At 43.3% G+C, this 18,008-nt stretch overlaps 1 protein-coding gene across 2 annotated transcripts in view; it reads right to left on the reverse strand.

Moving 5' to 3' along the window:
• The window catches only part of LOC110526787 (dual specificity mitogen-activated protein kinase kinase 5), a 122,419-nt gene that overhangs the window by 41,636 nt on the left and 62,775 nt on the right, over nt 1-18,008 (reverse strand). For both annotated transcript variants that reach the window (XM_036963468.1, XM_036963467.1), the window contains exons 13-17: nt 16,117-16,165; nt 10,281-10,354; nt 4,871-4,921; nt 4,554-4,625; nt 1,035-1,064 (exon numbers count right to left, since the gene is read on the reverse strand). In XM_036963468.1, coding sequence (XP_036819363.1) covers nt 1,035-1,064; nt 4,554-4,625; nt 4,871-4,921; nt 10,281-10,354; nt 16,117-16,165 — 276 coding nt within the window. The remainder of the gene's footprint in view (nt 1-1,034; nt 1,065-4,553; nt 4,626-4,870; nt 4,922-10,280; nt 10,355-16,116; nt 16,166-18,008) is intronic.

Consider the following 18,008-nt stretch of genomic DNA (forward strand, 5'->3'; position numbering starts at 1 on the left):
ATAGGTCAGTCCTTAAATTCACAGACAGAGTTATGGATGTAACAGTGGTTACATTTCTCTGTTTATAGAAAGAGGTGTGAGGCAAACACTTTGTTATTGTTTCAACTGCTGATTGATGCTTTCTTTACATTTGACATGTTAGTCATTTAGCAGACGCTCTTATCCAGAGAGACTTACATTAGTGAGTTCAGACATTTTCATACTTTTGTGGTTGTACTGGTCCCACGTGGGAATCGAACCCACAACCTGGCGTTATAAGCGCCTTCCTCTGCCAACTGAGAAACATGGAACCCTTTATGTAGAAAGGACACACATGTATTATTTTTATGTATTTGGGACAATAATTGAGGTACCTGACTCCAGCCCATTCCTTTCACAAAACAATGCTCTTTAAAACCTACATCACATTATTTTATGGTTGTTTGGAGGTTTACAGAAAGTTCTACATACTCAGTAGCCATTTTGTCTTGTCATTCCATTTTCCTCTCAGAAGAATGAATAATGGAAAGTAAGTCGGAGTAGTTGAAGCACACAATGGATAAAGTAGATGTCACAAAGCCAGGTGACCTTTCAGAAAGGTCACTCTTGATCAAGTGAGAAGACCTTTTGGTCCAGTGACACATCATAAACAACACTCAAAGAATCCACTCAATAACCACCATTACAGCCACCATCCACATCGCTTTCCAAGATGGCCGCCGTGCAGCCAGTCAGGCGAGGTAACCAAGTTCAGCATGCTCAGAGGAGGATTATGGCTCTAAGCCCTCATTTGGGCCTAATTAAAGAGCTGATGGGATTCAGCAGACCTCTTCTGTGGCTCAGCAATTACATTTGAAGATGAGCAGGATTGTAGGAGTAGGGTCAACATGGAGAATGGATAAGAGTCACTATGGGACCACCAGTGACATCACAAACAGAATTAAGGGAGTGAGAAAGACCCTATGACCACATGTTGTCATGACACCCTACTGTGTGGCTTCTACATAGCTAAACATGAAGCCATGTGAATGGAATGTAGTGAGGAAGGGACTCACCTGTGGATAGGGGAAAGCGCCCAGTGCCAACTGTAGAAAGAGAAAAACACGACAATAAGGGTAACGGCAAAGGCTGCGAAAATAATAAACAGGCCTACCGGGACTATCAACAGCTCTGTTACAGGGGCCTCCTGACTGGTGCAGTGGTCTGAGGCTCTGCATCTCAGTGCTAGCTGTGGTCTAAGGCTCTGCATCTCAGTGCTAGCTGTGGTCTAAGGCTCTGCATCTCAGTGCTAGCTGTGGTCTAAGGCTCTGCATCTCAGTGCTAGCTGTGGTCTAAGGCTCTGCATCTCAGTGCTAGCTGTGGTCTAAGGCTCTGCATCTCAGTGCTAGCTGTGGTCTAAGGCTCTGCATCTCAGCGCTAGCTGTGGTCTGAGGCTCTGCATCTCAGTGTTAGCTGTGGTCTAAGGCTCTGCATCTCAGCGCTAGCTGTGGTCTGAGGCTCTGCATCTCAGTGTTAGCTGTGGTCTGAGGCTCTGCGTCTCAGTGCTAGCTGTGGTCTGAGGCTCTGCATCTCAGTGCTAGCTGTGGTCTAAGGATCTGCATCTCAGTGCTAGCTGTGGTCTAATGCTCTGCATCTCAGTGCTAGCTGTGCCACTAGAGTTTCTGGGTTCGAGTCCAGGCTCTGTCGCAGCCGGCCGCGGTCGGGAGACCCATGGGGCGGCGCACATTTGGCCCAGCGTCGTCCGGGTTAGGGGAGGGTTTGACCGGCAGGGATATCCTTGTCCCATCGCGCTCTAGCGACTCCTGGGGCGTGCCGGGCGCAGTGCACGCTGACATGGTCGCCAGGTGTACAGTGTTTCCTGCGACACATTGGTGCGGCTGGCTTCCGGGTTAAGTGGGCATTGTGTCAAGAAGCAGTGCGGCTTGGTTGGGTTGTGTGTTTCGGAGGACGCACGGCTCTCGACCTTCACCTCTCCAGAGTCCATACGGGAGTTGCAGCCATGAGACAAGACTGTAACTACCAATTGGATACCAAGAAATTGGGGAGAAAAAGGGGTAAAAGTACATGTGTGTGTATATATATATATATATATATATGTATGTGTATATATGTATATGTATGTATTTTTACCCCTTTCTCCCCAATTTCTTGGTATCCAATTGGTAGTTACAGTCTTGTCTCATCATTTGTATGTATATATATATATATATACACACACACATACACACACAAAAATACAAACACACACACATATATATATATATATACACATTTCTTTTTTTATATATATATGTATGTGTGTGTATAAAAATACAAATATATACACATACATATATAAACAAAAATGCAAGAAATATATATATATATGTATATTTATGTATATATATATAAAAAGACATAAGTGATTATTGGACAAGTATTAGAAAGGGGAGGAAGTTTAATAAAACAGGTCTACAGGAACTATCAGGAATATGAAGTCCCTATCAGTTTAAATGTGGTTGAAGCACACTGGATTTGTTTTAGGACTGTGGTGGAAACGCGTGGAAATAGGAGTTCATAGGTGGTCTAATCTCCTCACGGAGGGAGACTAGCTGAAGCGTGTTCCAGATTAGAGAGGCCAGTCTTTGAGAGGGGCTCAGTGCGCCCCCGTCGAATAACCCCCTTCCTCAAAGAACATCGGCTATTAGTTAATAACACCCCCTGCAACCCCCCGCCGAGAACAGCACAGAGAGAGAAGCAGAGAGGTTGGAACGATGGAGGGATAGATTCATGTGATGTATGACTACACCGGAAAATATCCAACCCGCTCCTGACATTTGGCAATTCACTTTGTCTGGCGTCTTTAATCTTGTTTTTTATCTCTGATGATGTCGGCGCCATCACGTTATTACGACGATGTCAATACACGAGGAGACCCATGCTGGCCTTGAACGTGGACCGACTGCTAGCGACGACAGATTAATCCAAATGAAGAGGAGAGTTTAAAAGCCGTTTCATTTAGACTAATGCACACTTACCTGTATGGTTCTCTCTCTCTCACACTAACGATTCACAAAGAGGAGAGGGCTTTGATCCTGTGGCGAGAAAACTCTATCTTGATCAAACTGAGATTGTGTCGATAATTCAGACAGACTTGTATTTTCCGCAGCCCCATCCGTTACGGTTACAACGGTGATAATATTCAACAGTATTGACAAACAGTGTAGAGGCCAGAGAGGGTAAAGCGTTTGTCAGAGCTGTGGAAATAGGAGTCCTTGACGGGAATACATTGAGAATCAATAGGTGTCAATGGGGACGACAGGGCCTGGCCAAATGTAGTACTGAAATAAAAACACTATTCTAAAATGGAGCCCCTTGACACACAGACACCTGCACTCACAGACACACACACACACCTGCACTCACAGACACACACACACACACACAGACACACAAACACATGCACTCTGCAATCACAGACACACAGACACACAAACACCTGCACTCTGCAATCACAGACACACACAAACACCTGCACTCTGCAATCACAATCACAGACACACAGACACCTGCACTCTGCAATCACAGACACACACACAGACACCTGCACTCTGCAATCACAGACACATAGACACACACAGACACCTGCAATCACAGACACATAGACACACAGAAACACCTGCACTCTGCAATCACAGACACACAGAAACACCTGCACTCTGCAATCACAGACACACACACAGACACCTGCACTCTGCAATCACAGACATACACACAAACACCTGCACTCTGCAATCACAGACACACAGACACACAAACACCTGCACTCTGCAATCACAGACACACACACAGACACCTGCAATCACAGACACACAGACACACAAACACCTGCACTCTGCAATCACAATCACAGACACACAGACACACAAACACCTGCACTCTGCAATCACAGACACACAAACACCTGCACTCTGCAATCACAGACACACAGACACACAAACACCTGCACTCTGCAATCACAGACACACACAAACACCTGCACTCTGCAATCACAGACACACACACACACCTGCACTCTACAATCACAGACACACCTGCACTCTGCAATCACAGACACACACAAACACCTGCACTCTACAATCACAGACAGACACACCTGCACTCATAGACACACACAAACACCTGCACTCTGCAATCACAGACACACAGAAACACCTGCACTCTACAATCACAGACACACCTGCACTCTGCAATCACAGACACACAGAAACACCTGCACTCTGCAATCACAGACACACAGAAACACCTGCACTCTGCAATCACAGACACACACACAAACACCTGCACTCTGCAATCACAGACACACAGAAACATCTGCACTCTGCAATCACAGACACACAGAAACACCTGCACTCTGCAATCACAGACACACAGAAACACCTGCACTCTGCAATCACAGACACACACACAGACACCTGCACTCTGCAATCACAGACACACACACAGACACCTGCCCTCTGCAATCACAGACACACACACAGACACCTGCACTCTGCAATCACAGACACACACAGACACCTGCACTCTGCACTCACCTCCATGAAGGAGATGCCCACGCTCCAGACGTCTGAATGAATACCATACTGTTCCCCAGATATCCTCTCCGGCTGCAGGGTAAAAACAAGGGAGTCAGATGAGTTATGCTGTGGTTGACTTGAGATGTACGAAATGTGATTGTGTTACGCTATAGTGTGTTCAACTGAGCCATTTGTGGTTACTGCATGATCAGATGTGTCCTGTCAATGTTTCTCCTACCACATTTTCAAGGCTGGACCCCCAAAACAACACACAGAGCCTCTTTCACCAAGATGTCCAACCACCACCAAAATCTATTCCTATTAGGTCTACTTACTGCCATGTAGGCGTTAGTTCCCACATACGTCTTGGCGATGGAATTCACCAACTGCAAACAAAAGAGGTTAGATTGATCAACTGTAGATGGGTGAATGGGTTTCTTTCTTTCCCTCAGTAACAATCGGCTGAGCAAAATACTTGTGTTTTTACTTTGGCCTTCCAGTCGATCTGTCCAACTGTTTGACATGAGGACAGACTGTACCATACTGTTAAAGGTCATTCAATTCTGTCCAACTGTTTGACATGAGGACAGACTGTTAAAGGTCATTCAGTTCTGTCCAACTGTTTGACATGAGGACAGACTGTTAAAGGTCATTCAGTTCTGTCCAACTGTTTGACATGAGGACAGACTGTTAAAGGTCATTCAGTTCTGTCCAACTGTTTGACATGAGGACAGACTGTTAAAGGTCCTTCAGTTCTGTCCAACTGTTTGACATGAGGACAGACTGTACCATACTGTTAAAGGTCATTCAGTTCTGTCCAACTGTTTGACATGAGGACAGACTGTTAAAGGTCCTTCAGTTCTGTCCAACTGTTTGACATGAGGACAGACTGTACCATACTGTTAAAGGTCATTCAGTTCTGTCCAACTGTTTGACATGAGGACAGACTGTACCGTACTGTTAAAGGTCCTTCAGTTCTGTCCAAATTATGTCAAACCAGCAAAGTGATTTGTTTATGGGAACTGTACACTTCACATTACACTGTATATAAATGGCATCATTACATTACAAAACATAACATGCTATTATTTTACTGTATAACAAGGTATAACAAGGTGACCATAGTGATGGCTATAACTGAAACAAGATGACTATAACTGAAACAAGATGATTATAACTGAAACAAGATGACTATAACTGAAACAAGGTGGCCATAGTGATGGCTATAACTGAAACAAGATGATTATAACTGAAACAAGATGATTATAACTGAAACAAGGTGGCCATAGTGATGGCTATAACTGAAACAAGATGATTATAACTGAAACAAGGTGACCATAGTGATGGCTATAACTGAAACAAGATGATTATAACTGAAACAAGGTGGCCATAGTGATGGCTATAACTGAAACAAGATGACTATAACTGAAACAAGATGATTATAACTGAAACAAGGTGGCCATAGTGATGGCTATAACTGAAACAAGATGACCATAGTGATGGCTATAACTGAAACAAGGTGGCCATAACTGAAACAAGATGATTATAACTGAAACAAGATGGCCATAACTGAAACAAGATGATTATAACTGAAACAAGATGATTATAACTGAAACTAGATGATTATAACTGAAACAAGATGGCCATAACTGAAACAAGATGACTATAACTGAAACAAGATGACTATAACTGAAACAAGGTGACCATAGTGATGGCCATAACTGAAACAAGATGACTATAACTGAAACAAGATGACTATAACTGAAACAAGATGACCATAGTGATGGCCATAACTGAAACAAGATGACTATAACTGAAACAAGATGATTATAACTGAAACAAGATGACCATAGTGATGGCCATAACTGAAACAAGATGACTATAACTGAAACAAGATGACTATAACTGAAACAAGATGACCATAGTGATGGCCATAACTGAAACAAGATGACCATAACTGAAACAAGATGATTATAACTGAAACAAGATGATTATAACTGAAACAAGATGATTATAACTGAAACAAGATGGCCATAACTGAAACAAGATGACTATAACTGAAACAAGATGACTATAACTGAAACAAGGTGACCATAGTGATGGCCATAACTGAAACAAGATGACTATAACTGAAACAAGATGACTATAACTGAAACAAGATGACCATAGTGATGGCCATAACTGAAACAAGATGGCCATAACTGAAACAAGATGATTATAACTGAAACAAGATGATTATAACTGAAACAAGATGATTATAACTGAAACAAGATGGCCATAACTGAAAAAAGATGACTATAACTGAAACAAGATGACTATAACTGAAACAAGGTGACCATAGTGATGGCCATAACTGAAACAAGATGACTATAACTGAAACAAGATGACTATAACTGAAACAAGATGACCATAGTGATGGCTATAACTGAAACAAGGTGGCCATAACTGAAACAAGATGATTATAACTGAAACAAGATGACCATAGTGATGGCTATAACTGAAACAAGATGACCATAGTGATGGCTATAACTGAAACAAGATGATTATAACTGAAACAAGATGATTATAACTGAAACAAGATGGCCATAACTGAAACAAGATGACTATAACTGAAACAAGATGATTATAACTGAAACAAGGTGACCATAGTGATGGCTATAACTGAAACAAGATGATTATAACTGAAACAAGATGATTATAACTGAAACAAGATGACTATAACTGAAACAAGATGACTAACTGAAACAAGATGATTATAACTGAAACAAGATGATTATAACTGAAACAAGATGATTATAACTGAAACAAGATGATTATAACTGAAACAAGGTGGCCATAGTGATGGCTATAACTGAAACAAGATGACTATAACTGAAACAAGGTGACCATAGTGATGGCTATAACTGAAACAGGATGATTATAACTGAAACAATGTGACCATAGTGATGGCTATAACTGAAACAAGATGACTATAACTGAAACAAGATGATTATAACTGAAACAAGATGATTATAACTGAAACAAGATGGCCATAACTGAAACAAGATGACTATAACTGAAACAAGATGACTATAACTGAAACAAGGTGACCATAGTGATGGCCATAACTGAAACAAGATGACTATAACTGAAACAAGATGACTATAACTGAAACAAGATGACCATAGTGATGGCCATAACTGAAACAAGATGACTATAACTGAAACAAGATGATTATAACTGAAACAAGATGACCATAGTGATGGCTATAACTGAAACAAGATGACCATAGTGATGGCTATAACTGAAACAAGGTGGCCATAACTGAAACAAGATGATTATAACTGAAACAAGATGATTATAACTGAAACAAGATGACCATAGTGATGGCTATAACTGAAACAAGATGACCATAGTGATGGCTATAAGTGAAACAAGATGATTATAACTGAAACAAGATGATTATAACTGAAACAAGATGGCCATAACTGAAACAAGATGACTATAACTGAAACAAGATGATTATAACTGAAACAAGGTGACCATAGTGATGGCTATAACTGAAACAAGATGATTATAACTGAAACAAGATGATTATAACTGAAACAAGATGACTATAACTGAAACAAGATGACTAACTGAAACAAGATGATTATAACTGAAACAAGATGATTATAACTGAAACAAGATGATTATAACTGAAACAAGATGATTATAACTGAAACAAGGTGGCCATAGTGATGGCTATAACTGAAACAAGATGACTATAACTGAAACAAGGTGACCATAGTGATGGCTATAACTGAAACAGGATGATTATAACTGAAACAATGTGACCATAGTGATGGCTATAACTGAAACAAGATGACTATAACTGAAACAAGATGATTATAACTGAAACAAGATGACCATAGTGATGGCTATAACTGAAACAAGATGACCATAACTGAAACAAGATGGATATAACTGAAACAAGATGACTATAACTGAAACAAGATGGATATAACTGAAACAAGATGGCCATAACTGAAACAAGATGGATATAACTGAAACAAGATGGCCATAACTGAAACGAGGTGGATATAACTGAAACAAGATGGCTAACTGAAACAAGATGGCCATAGTGATGGCTATAACTGAAACAAGATGGCCATAGTGATGGCTATAACTGAAACAAGATGGCCATAGTGATGGCTATAACTGAAACAAGATGGCCATAGTGATGGCTATAACTGAAACAAGATGGCCATAGTGATGGCTATAACTGAAACAAGATGGCCATAGTGATGGCTATAACTGAAACAAGATGGCCATAGTGATGGCTATAACTGAAACAAGATGGCCATAGTGATGGCTATAACTGAAACAAGATGGCCATAGTGATGGCTATAACCGAAACAAGATGGCCATAGTGATGGCTATAACTGAAACAAGATGGCCATAGTGATGGCTATAACTGAAACAAGATGGCCATAGTGATGGCTATAACTGAAACAAGATGGCCATAGTGATGGCTATAACTGAAACAAGATGGCCATAGTGATGGCTATAACTGAAACAAGATGGCCATAGTGATGGCTATAACTGAAACAAAAGAGTCGGCATGGCAGAGACTGTTTGTCCTACATTAAGTACAGCTCCCATCTCCATCTCCTTTCCCTCCGTGACTTACATACCCAAATCTATTGAAACGTCAGTGTTACTGTGGTCTGTTCCCAGCCCTCTCACAGGGGACCAGGATGAGGACATGGGGACGTCGGAGTGTGTGTGTGAGCACAATGGGACATGCCATGGATGACAGGGCTGTGATAATGAGTGAATGATTGTGTTCCCCGATGGCTCCTGTGTTTGGAGGGGAGGTCCTGCTCAGGGAAGGCAGAGACACTGACCTTCCTACAGGGCAGTGTGTGTGTGTGTGTTGAGGTAAAGCTTGTATTCAGAAGCCTGTGCAGGGGTCAACGCTGCTTCACATCTCCAAGGAGAGAGGGATGAAAATTAATTAAAATTGGGGCGTGGGGGTGACAGGGTGAGAGAGAGTAGGGGAGAGTTATTCCCGGGGGTCTTTGGGGGAGTTGGAAGGGCTGTCCCAGGGTGACGTAATGACATGACACACAGGCACACACACACACACCTCAGCTATTGTCTGCCCAGCCACGCTCTTGCCACGTCCATCAAAGGCATATCAATGAAGCTTTGGCGTTGTGTGTGTGTGTGTGTGTGTGTGTGTGTGTGTGTGTGAGTAGTAATTATAACAAGTGCATGTTTTGGAGTGCCTGTGGAACAATGGTAGTGAGGAAGTTAATGTGAGAGGCTGTCCCTCAAGGTGCTTCCACTGTCGTGAGGACACAATGAATAGGTCCAGATTGACAAGTCGACTACACACACACACACACACACACACACACACACACACACACAGAGAGAGAGAGCGAGACACACACTGGTGTCTCAATACACACAGAGAGAGAAACAGATCACAAACACAAGCAGACAGAGAGACACACACAGAGGTATAAACACACACACAGAGGTATAAACACACACACAGAGGTATAAACACACACACAGAGGTATAAACACACACACAGAGGTATAAACACACACACACAGAGGTATAAACACACACACACAGAGGTATAAACACACACACACAGAGGTATAAACACACACACACAGAGGTATAAACACACACACAGAGGTATAAACACACACACAGAGGTATAAACACACACACAGAGGTATAAACACACACACGGGGGACTGTACCTGCGTGCTGACTCCAAAGTCACAGAGCTTCACTTGACCTCTAGTGTTGACCAGCATGTTGGAAGGCTTGACGTCTACAGAGACAAGTACATACAGTAACAGCTGCTACCTCAGCCAATCAGACTGTACTCATGTTATATCTTCATTTGACCAGTTTCTCCCAGCAAGAAAATTATCATGCAGCAACAGGAAGTGATTATCCTGCAGCAACAGGAAGTGACTATCCTGCAGCAACAGGAAGTGACTATCCTGCAGCAACAGGAAATGATTATCCTGCAGCAACAGGAAATGATTATCCTGCAGCAACAGGAAATGATTATCCTGCAGCAACAGGAAATGATTATCCTGCAGCAACAGGAAATTATTATCCTGCAGCAACAGGAAATTATTATCCTGCAGCAACAGGAAATGATTATCCTGCAGCAACAGGAAATTATTATTATTTCTGTGCTACATTTTTGGGGGAGGGCAAATCAAGTCTGACATTTTCAAGTGGAAATTACAAACTTTAGAAGACATTTTAAACCTTGAATACACTACTAAGTTACATTTTCTGAAGCGCAGGAAGATTCCCTGTGACAAAAGTGATCAATGTAAGACCACATACAGTGCCTTGCGAAAGTATTCGGCCCCCTTGAACTTTGCGACCTTTTGCCACATTTCAGGCTTCAAACATAAAGAAATAAAACTGTATTTTTTTGTGAAGAATCAACAACAAGTGGGACACAATCATGAAGTGGAACGACATTTATTGGATATTTCAAACTTTTTTAACAAATCAAAAACTGAAAAATTGGGCGTGCAAAATTATTCAGCCCCTTTACTTTTAGTGCAGCAAACTCTCTCCAGAAGTTCAGTGAGGATCTCTGAATGATCCAATGTTGACCTAAATGACTAATGATGATAAATACAATCCACCTGTGTGTAATCAAGTCTCCGTATAAATGCACCTGCACTGTGATAGTCTCAGAGTTCCGTTAAAAGCGCAGAGAGCATCATGAAGAACAAGGAACACACCAGGCAAGTCCGAGATACTGTTGTGAAGAAGTTTAAAGCCGGATTTGGATACAAAAAGATTTCCCAAGCTTTAAACATCCCAAGGAGCACTGTGCAAGCGATAATATTGAAATGGAAGGAGTATCAGACCACTGCAAATTTTTTAATTGTTTTATTTTTTATTTCACCTTTATTTAACCAGATAGACTAGTTGAGAACAAGTTCTCATTTGCAACTGCGACCTGGCCAAGATAAGGCATAGCAGTGTGAACAGACAACACAGAGTTACACATGGAGTAAACAATTAACAAGTCAATAACACAGTAGAAGAAAGGGGAGTCTATATATACATTGTGTGCAAAAGGCATGAGAAGGTAGGCAAATAATTACAATTATGCAGATTAACACTGGAGTGATAAATGATCAGATGGTCATGTACAGGTAGAGATATTGGTGTGCAAAAGAGCAGAAAAATAAATAAATAAAAACAGTATGGGGATGAGGTAGGTGAAAATGGGTGGGCTATTTACCAATAGACTATGTACAGCTGCAGCGATCGGTTAGCTGCTCAGATAGCAGATGTTTGAAGTTGGTGAGGGAGATAAAAGTCTCCAACTTCAGCGATTTTTGCAATTCGTTCCAGTCACAGGCAGCAGAGAACTGGAACGAAAGGCGGCCAAATGAGGTGTTGGCTTTAGGGATGATCAGTGAGATACACCTGCTGGAGCGCGTGCTACGGATGGGTGTTGCCATCGTAACCAGTGAACTGAGATAAGGCGGAGCTTTACCTAGCATGGACTTGTAGATGACCTGGAGCCAGTGGGTCTGGCGACGAATATGTAGCGAGGGCCAGCCGACTAGAGCATACAAGTCGCAGTGGTGGGTGGTATAAGGTGCTTTAGTGACAAAACGGATGGCACTGTGATAAACTGCATCTAGTTTGCTGAGTAGAGTGTTGGAAGCAATTTTGTAGATGACATCGCCGAAGTCGAGGATCGGTAGGATAGTCAGTTTTACTAGGGTAAGTTTGGCGGCGTGAGTGAAGGAGGCTTTGTTGCGGAATAGAAAGCCGACTCTTGATTTGATTTTCGATTGGAGATGTTTGATATGGGTCTGGAAGGAGAGTTTAGAGTCTAGCCAGACACCTAGGTACTTATAGATGTCCACATATTCAAGGTCGGAACCATCCAGGGTGGTGATGCTGGTCAGGCGTGCGGGTGCAGGCAGCGAACGGTTGAAAAGCATGCATTTGGTTTTACTAGCGTTTAAGAGCAGTTGGAGGCCACGGAAGGAGTGCTGTATGGCATTGAAGCTCGTTTGGAGGTTAGATAGCACAGTGTCCAAGGACGGGCCGGAAGTATATAGAATGGTGTCGTCTGCGTAGAGGTGGATCAGGGAATCGCCCGCAGCATGAGAAACATCATTGATATATACAGAGAAAAGAGTCGGCCCGAGAATTGAACCCTGTGGCACCCCCATAGAGACTGCCAGAGGACCGGACAGCATGCCCTCCGATTTGACACACTGAACTCTGTCTGCAAAGTAATTGGTGAACCAGGCAAGGCAGTCATCCGAAAAACCGAGGCTACTGAGTCTGCCGATAAGAATACGGTGATTGACAGAGTCGAAAGCCTTGGCAAGGTCTATGAAGACGGCTGCACAGTACTGTCTTTTATCGATGGCGGTTATGATATCGTTTAGTACCTTGAGCGTGGCTGAGGTACACCCGTGACCGGCTCGGAAACCAGATTGCACAGCGGAGAAGGTACGGTGGGATTCAAAATGGTCAGTGACCTGTTTGTTGACTTGGCTTTCGAAGACCTTAGATAGGCAGGGCAAGATGGATATAGGTCTGTAACAGTTTGGGTCCAGGGTGTCGCCCCCTTTGAAGAGGGGGATGACTGCGGCAGCTTTCCAATCCTTGGGGATCTCAGACGATATGAAAGAGAGGTTGAACAGGCTGGTAATAGGGGTTGTGACAATGGCGGCAGATAGTTTCAGGAATAGAGGGTCCAGATTGTCAAGCCCAGCTGATTTGTACGGGTCCAGGTTTTGCAGCTCTTTCAGAACATCTGCTATCTGGATTTGGGTAAAGGAGAACCTGGAGAGGCTTGGGCGAGTAGCTGCGGGGGGGGGGGAGCTGTTGGCCGAGGTTGGAGTAGCCAGGCGGAAGGCATGGCCAGCCGTTGAGAAATGCTTGTTGAAGTTTTCGATAATCATGGATTTATCGGTGGTGACCGTGTTACCTAGCCTCAGTGCAGTGGGCAGCTGGGAGGAGGTGTTCTTGTTCTCCATGGACTTCACAGTGTCCCAGAACTTTTTGGAGTTGGAGCTACAGGATGCAAACTTCTGCCTGAAGAAGTTGGCTTTAGCTTTCCTGACTGACTGTGTGTATTGGTTCCTGACTTCCCTGAACAGTTGCATATCGCGGGGAATATTCGATGTTAGTGCAGTCCGCCACAGGATGTTTTTGTGCTGGTCGAGGGCAGTCAGGTCTGGAGTGAACCAGGGGCTATATCTGTTCTTAGTTCTGCATTTTTTGAACGGAGCATGCTTATCTAAAATGGTGAGGAAGTTACTTTTAAAGAAAGACCAGGCATCCTCAACTGACGGGATGAGGTCAATGTCCTTCCAGGATACCCGGGCCAGGTCGATTAGAAAGGCCTGCTCACAGAAGTGTTTTAGGGAGCGTTTGACAGTGATGAGGGGTGGTCGTTTGACTGCGGCTGCGTAGCGGATACAGGCAATGAGGCAGTGATCGCTGAGATCCTGGTTGTAGACAGCGGAAGTGTATTTGGAGGGCCAGTTGGTCAGGATGACGTCAATGAGGGTGCCCTTGTTTACAGAGTTAGGGTTGTACCTGGTGGGTTCCTTGATGATTTGAGTGAGATTGAGGGCATCTAGCTTAGATTGTAGGACTGCCGGGTGTTAAGCATATCCCAGTTTAGGTCACCTAACAGAACAAACTCTGAAGCTAGATGGGGGGCGATCAATTCACAAATGGTGTCCAGGGCACAGCTGGGAGCTGAGGGGGGTCGGTAGCAGGCGGCAACAGTGAGAGACTTATTTCTGGAGAGAGTAATTTTCAAAATTAGTAGTTCGAACTGTTTGGGTATGGACCTGGAAAGTATGACATTACTTTGCAGGCTATCTCTGCCAAGACCTGGCCGTCCCTCTAAACTTTCAGCTAATACAAGGAGAAGACTGATCAGAGATGCAGCCAAGAGGCCCATGATCACTCTGGATGAACTGCAGAGATCTACAGCTGAGGTGGGAGACTCTGTCCATAGGACAACAATCAGTCATATATTGCACAAATCTGGCCTTATGGAAGAGTGGCAAGAAGAAAGCCATTTCTTAAAGATATCCATAAAAAGTGTCGTTTAAAGTTTGCCACAAGCCACCTGGGAGACACACCAAACATGAAGGTGCTCTGGTCAGATGAAACCAAAATTGAACTTTTTGGCAACAATGCAAAACGTTATGTTTGGCGTAAAAGCAACACAGCTGAACACACCATCCCCACTCTCAAACATGGTGGTGGCAGCATCATGGTTTGGGCCTGCTTTTCTTCAACAGGGACAGGGAAGATAGTTAAAATTGATGGGAAGATGGATGGAGCCAAATACAGGACCATTCTGGAAGAGAACCTGATGGAGTCTGCAAAAGACCTGAGACTGGGACGGAGATTTGTCTTCCAACAAGACAATGATCCAAAACATAACGCAAAATCTACAATGGAATGGTTCAATAATAAACATATCCAGGTGTTAGAATGGCCAAGTCAAAGTCCAGACCTGAAACCAATCGAGAATCTGTGGAATGAACTGAAAACTGCTGTTCACAAATGCTCTCCATCCAACCTCACTGAGCTCGAGCTGTTTTGCAAAAAATGTCAGTCTCTCGATGTGCAAAACTGATAGAGACATACCCCAAGCGACTTACAGCTGTAATCGCAGGAAAAGGTGGCGCTACAAAGTATTAACTTAAGGGGGCTGAATAATTTTGCACGCCCAATTTTTCTGTTTTTGATTTGTTAAAAAAGTTTGAAATATCCAATAAATGTCGTTCCACTTCATGATTGTGTCCCACTTGTTGTTGATTCTTCACAAAAAAATACAGTTTTATATCTTTATGTTTGAAGCCTGAAATGTGGCAAAAGGTCGCAAAGTTCAAGGGGGCCGAATACTTTCGCAAGGCACTGTATCTGTACTGTATACAGCATCATGACATTATCTCCTTCCATGATATTCTACGTATACCTTCCACCTCACTGACCTCTGTAGAATGAACATCACTGACCTCTATAGAATCTCCTACCTTCCACCTCACTGACCACTGTAGAATCCACCTCACTGACCTCTGTAGAATCTACCACCTTTCACCTCACTGACCTCTGTAGAATCCACCTCATTGACCTCTGCAGAATCTACTACCTTTCACCTCACTGACCTCTGTAGAATCCACATCACTGACCTCTGTAGAATCTACTACCTTCCACATTACTGACCTCTGTAGAATCTACTACCTTTCACCTCACTGACCTCTGTAGAATCCACATCACTGACCTCTGTAGAATCTACTACCTTCCACATCACTGACCTCTGTAGAATCTACTACCTTCCACCTCACTGACCTCTGTAGAATCTACTACCTTCCACATCACTGACCTCTGTAGAATCTACTACCTTCCACCTCACTGACCTCTGTAGAATATACTACCTTCCACATCACTGACCTCTGTAGAATCTACTACCTTCCACCTCACTGACCTCTGTAGAATCTCCTACCTTTCACCTCACTGACCTCTGTAGAATCTACTACGTTTCACACCACTGACCTCTGTGAAGAATCTTCAGGCTCCATAGATAGGTTAGGCCTTTCACAACCTGAAGACAGATCGGAGATATGGAGTTCAGAATTCAACAATACCCAAAACCACTGCTTTCAGACACAGGTGGGCTAACTCATTTGGTAATCCCTTTATATAAAGGACGTTCAGAAAGAATTCACACCCCCTGGCCTTGACTTATTCCCCATGTTGTTGTTAAAGCCTGAATTCAAAATCCATTAAATATATTTTTTCTCTCTCAGCCATCTACACACAATACCCCACCATGTCAAAGACAAAAAATGTTTTTAGAAACTTTAGCAAATTTATTGAAAATCAAATACAGAAATATCTAATTTACTTAAATATTCACACCACAGAGTCTATACTTTGTAGTAGCAATTTTGCCTGTGAGTCTTTCTGTGCAAGTCTCTTTCCACACCTGGACTGTACAACACTTGCCCATTTTTATTTTCAAAATTCTTCAAGCTCTGTCAAATTGGTTTTTGATCATTGTTAGACAACCATTTTCAGATTTTCAAGTAGATTTAAGTCAAAACTGTAACTCGGCCACTCAGGAACATTCACTGTCTTTTTGGTAAGCAAGTCCAGTGTAGATTTGGCCTTGTGTTTTAGGTTATTGTCCTGCTGAAAGGTGAATTCATCTCCCAGTGTCTGGTGGAAAGTAGATTGAACCAAGTTATCCTCTAGGATGTTGCCTGTGCATTCCATTTATTTTTTTTATCCTGAAAAACTCCTCAATCCTTAATTAAGGATTACAAGCATACCCATTACATGATGCAGCCTCAAGCATATGCTTGAAAATATGTTCGTTCGGTGATTGACGTCACCGGCTTTCTAGCCATCGCCGCTCCATTTTTCATAGATCCATTTGTCGTGTCTTGTTTCCATACACACCTGGTTTTCATATATCCATTTGTCTTGTTTCCATACACACCTGGTTTTCATATATCCATTTGTCTGGTCTTGTTTCCATACACACCTGGTTCTCATTTCCCCAATCAATCTACTTGTATTTAACCCTCTGTCTCCCATCATGTTTTGTGTGTAATTGTTTCATGTTATTTTGGTGTTTTATTACGCGCTTTATTCTTGTATGTTCCGTGTTTTGAGCGTGTTTGATTTATGTAGTGCTCTCGTTTTTGGAACTAAATAAAAGTGTGCCTGCTTACATCACTCTACTCTCCTGCACCTGACTTCACCTCTATACACCCGTCGACAGAATTACACACCTCTAATGGAGGCAGCAGGAGCAGGTACCCCGGTTAGAGGAGTCGAGGAGCGCGTCCAGGAACATTCGGCCATGTTACATCATCTTGGTGCCATGATGGATCACGTTGTCCAGACCATGGACCGCTGGGAGAGACAGGAAGTCTCCAGTGCCTCGACCAGCACAACCGGGGTTGTCTCCACCCGTTCCATCCAGAGAGAATTCCAGTGGGATGCGTTTCTCCTTTCCTAGGGAGTATGATGAACAGCAGCACAGTGCCAGGGATTCTTGTTACAACTGGACCTCTACCTGGCCACTGTGCATCCAGCTCCCTCGGGAGGGGAGAGAGTGGCCGCCCTCGTCTTCTGCCTCACAGGAAGAGCGCTGGAGTGGGCAAACGCCATGTGGAGAGAAGGAGACACGGCGCCAGACCACTTCGAGGAGTTCACCCATCGCTTCCAGGCCGTCTTCGACCATCCACCTGAGGGCAGAGCGGCGGGGAGAGGCTCTTCCATTTGAGACAGGGGACGAGGAGCGCCCAGGACTTCGCCCTGGAATTCCGGCCCTTGGCCGCCGGAGCAGGCTGGAACAACAGGACCCTCATCGACCACTATCGATGCAGCCTACGAGAGGACGTCTGACGTGAGCTGGCCTGCAGGGATGTCACCAT

Source organism: Oncorhynchus mykiss, chromosome 26, assembly GCF_013265735.2.
Source record: "Oncorhynchus mykiss isolate Arlee chromosome 26, USDA_OmykA_1.1, whole genome shotgun sequence".
Classification (NCBI taxonomy): Eukaryota; Metazoa; Chordata; class Actinopteri; order Salmoniformes; family Salmonidae; genus Oncorhynchus; species Oncorhynchus mykiss.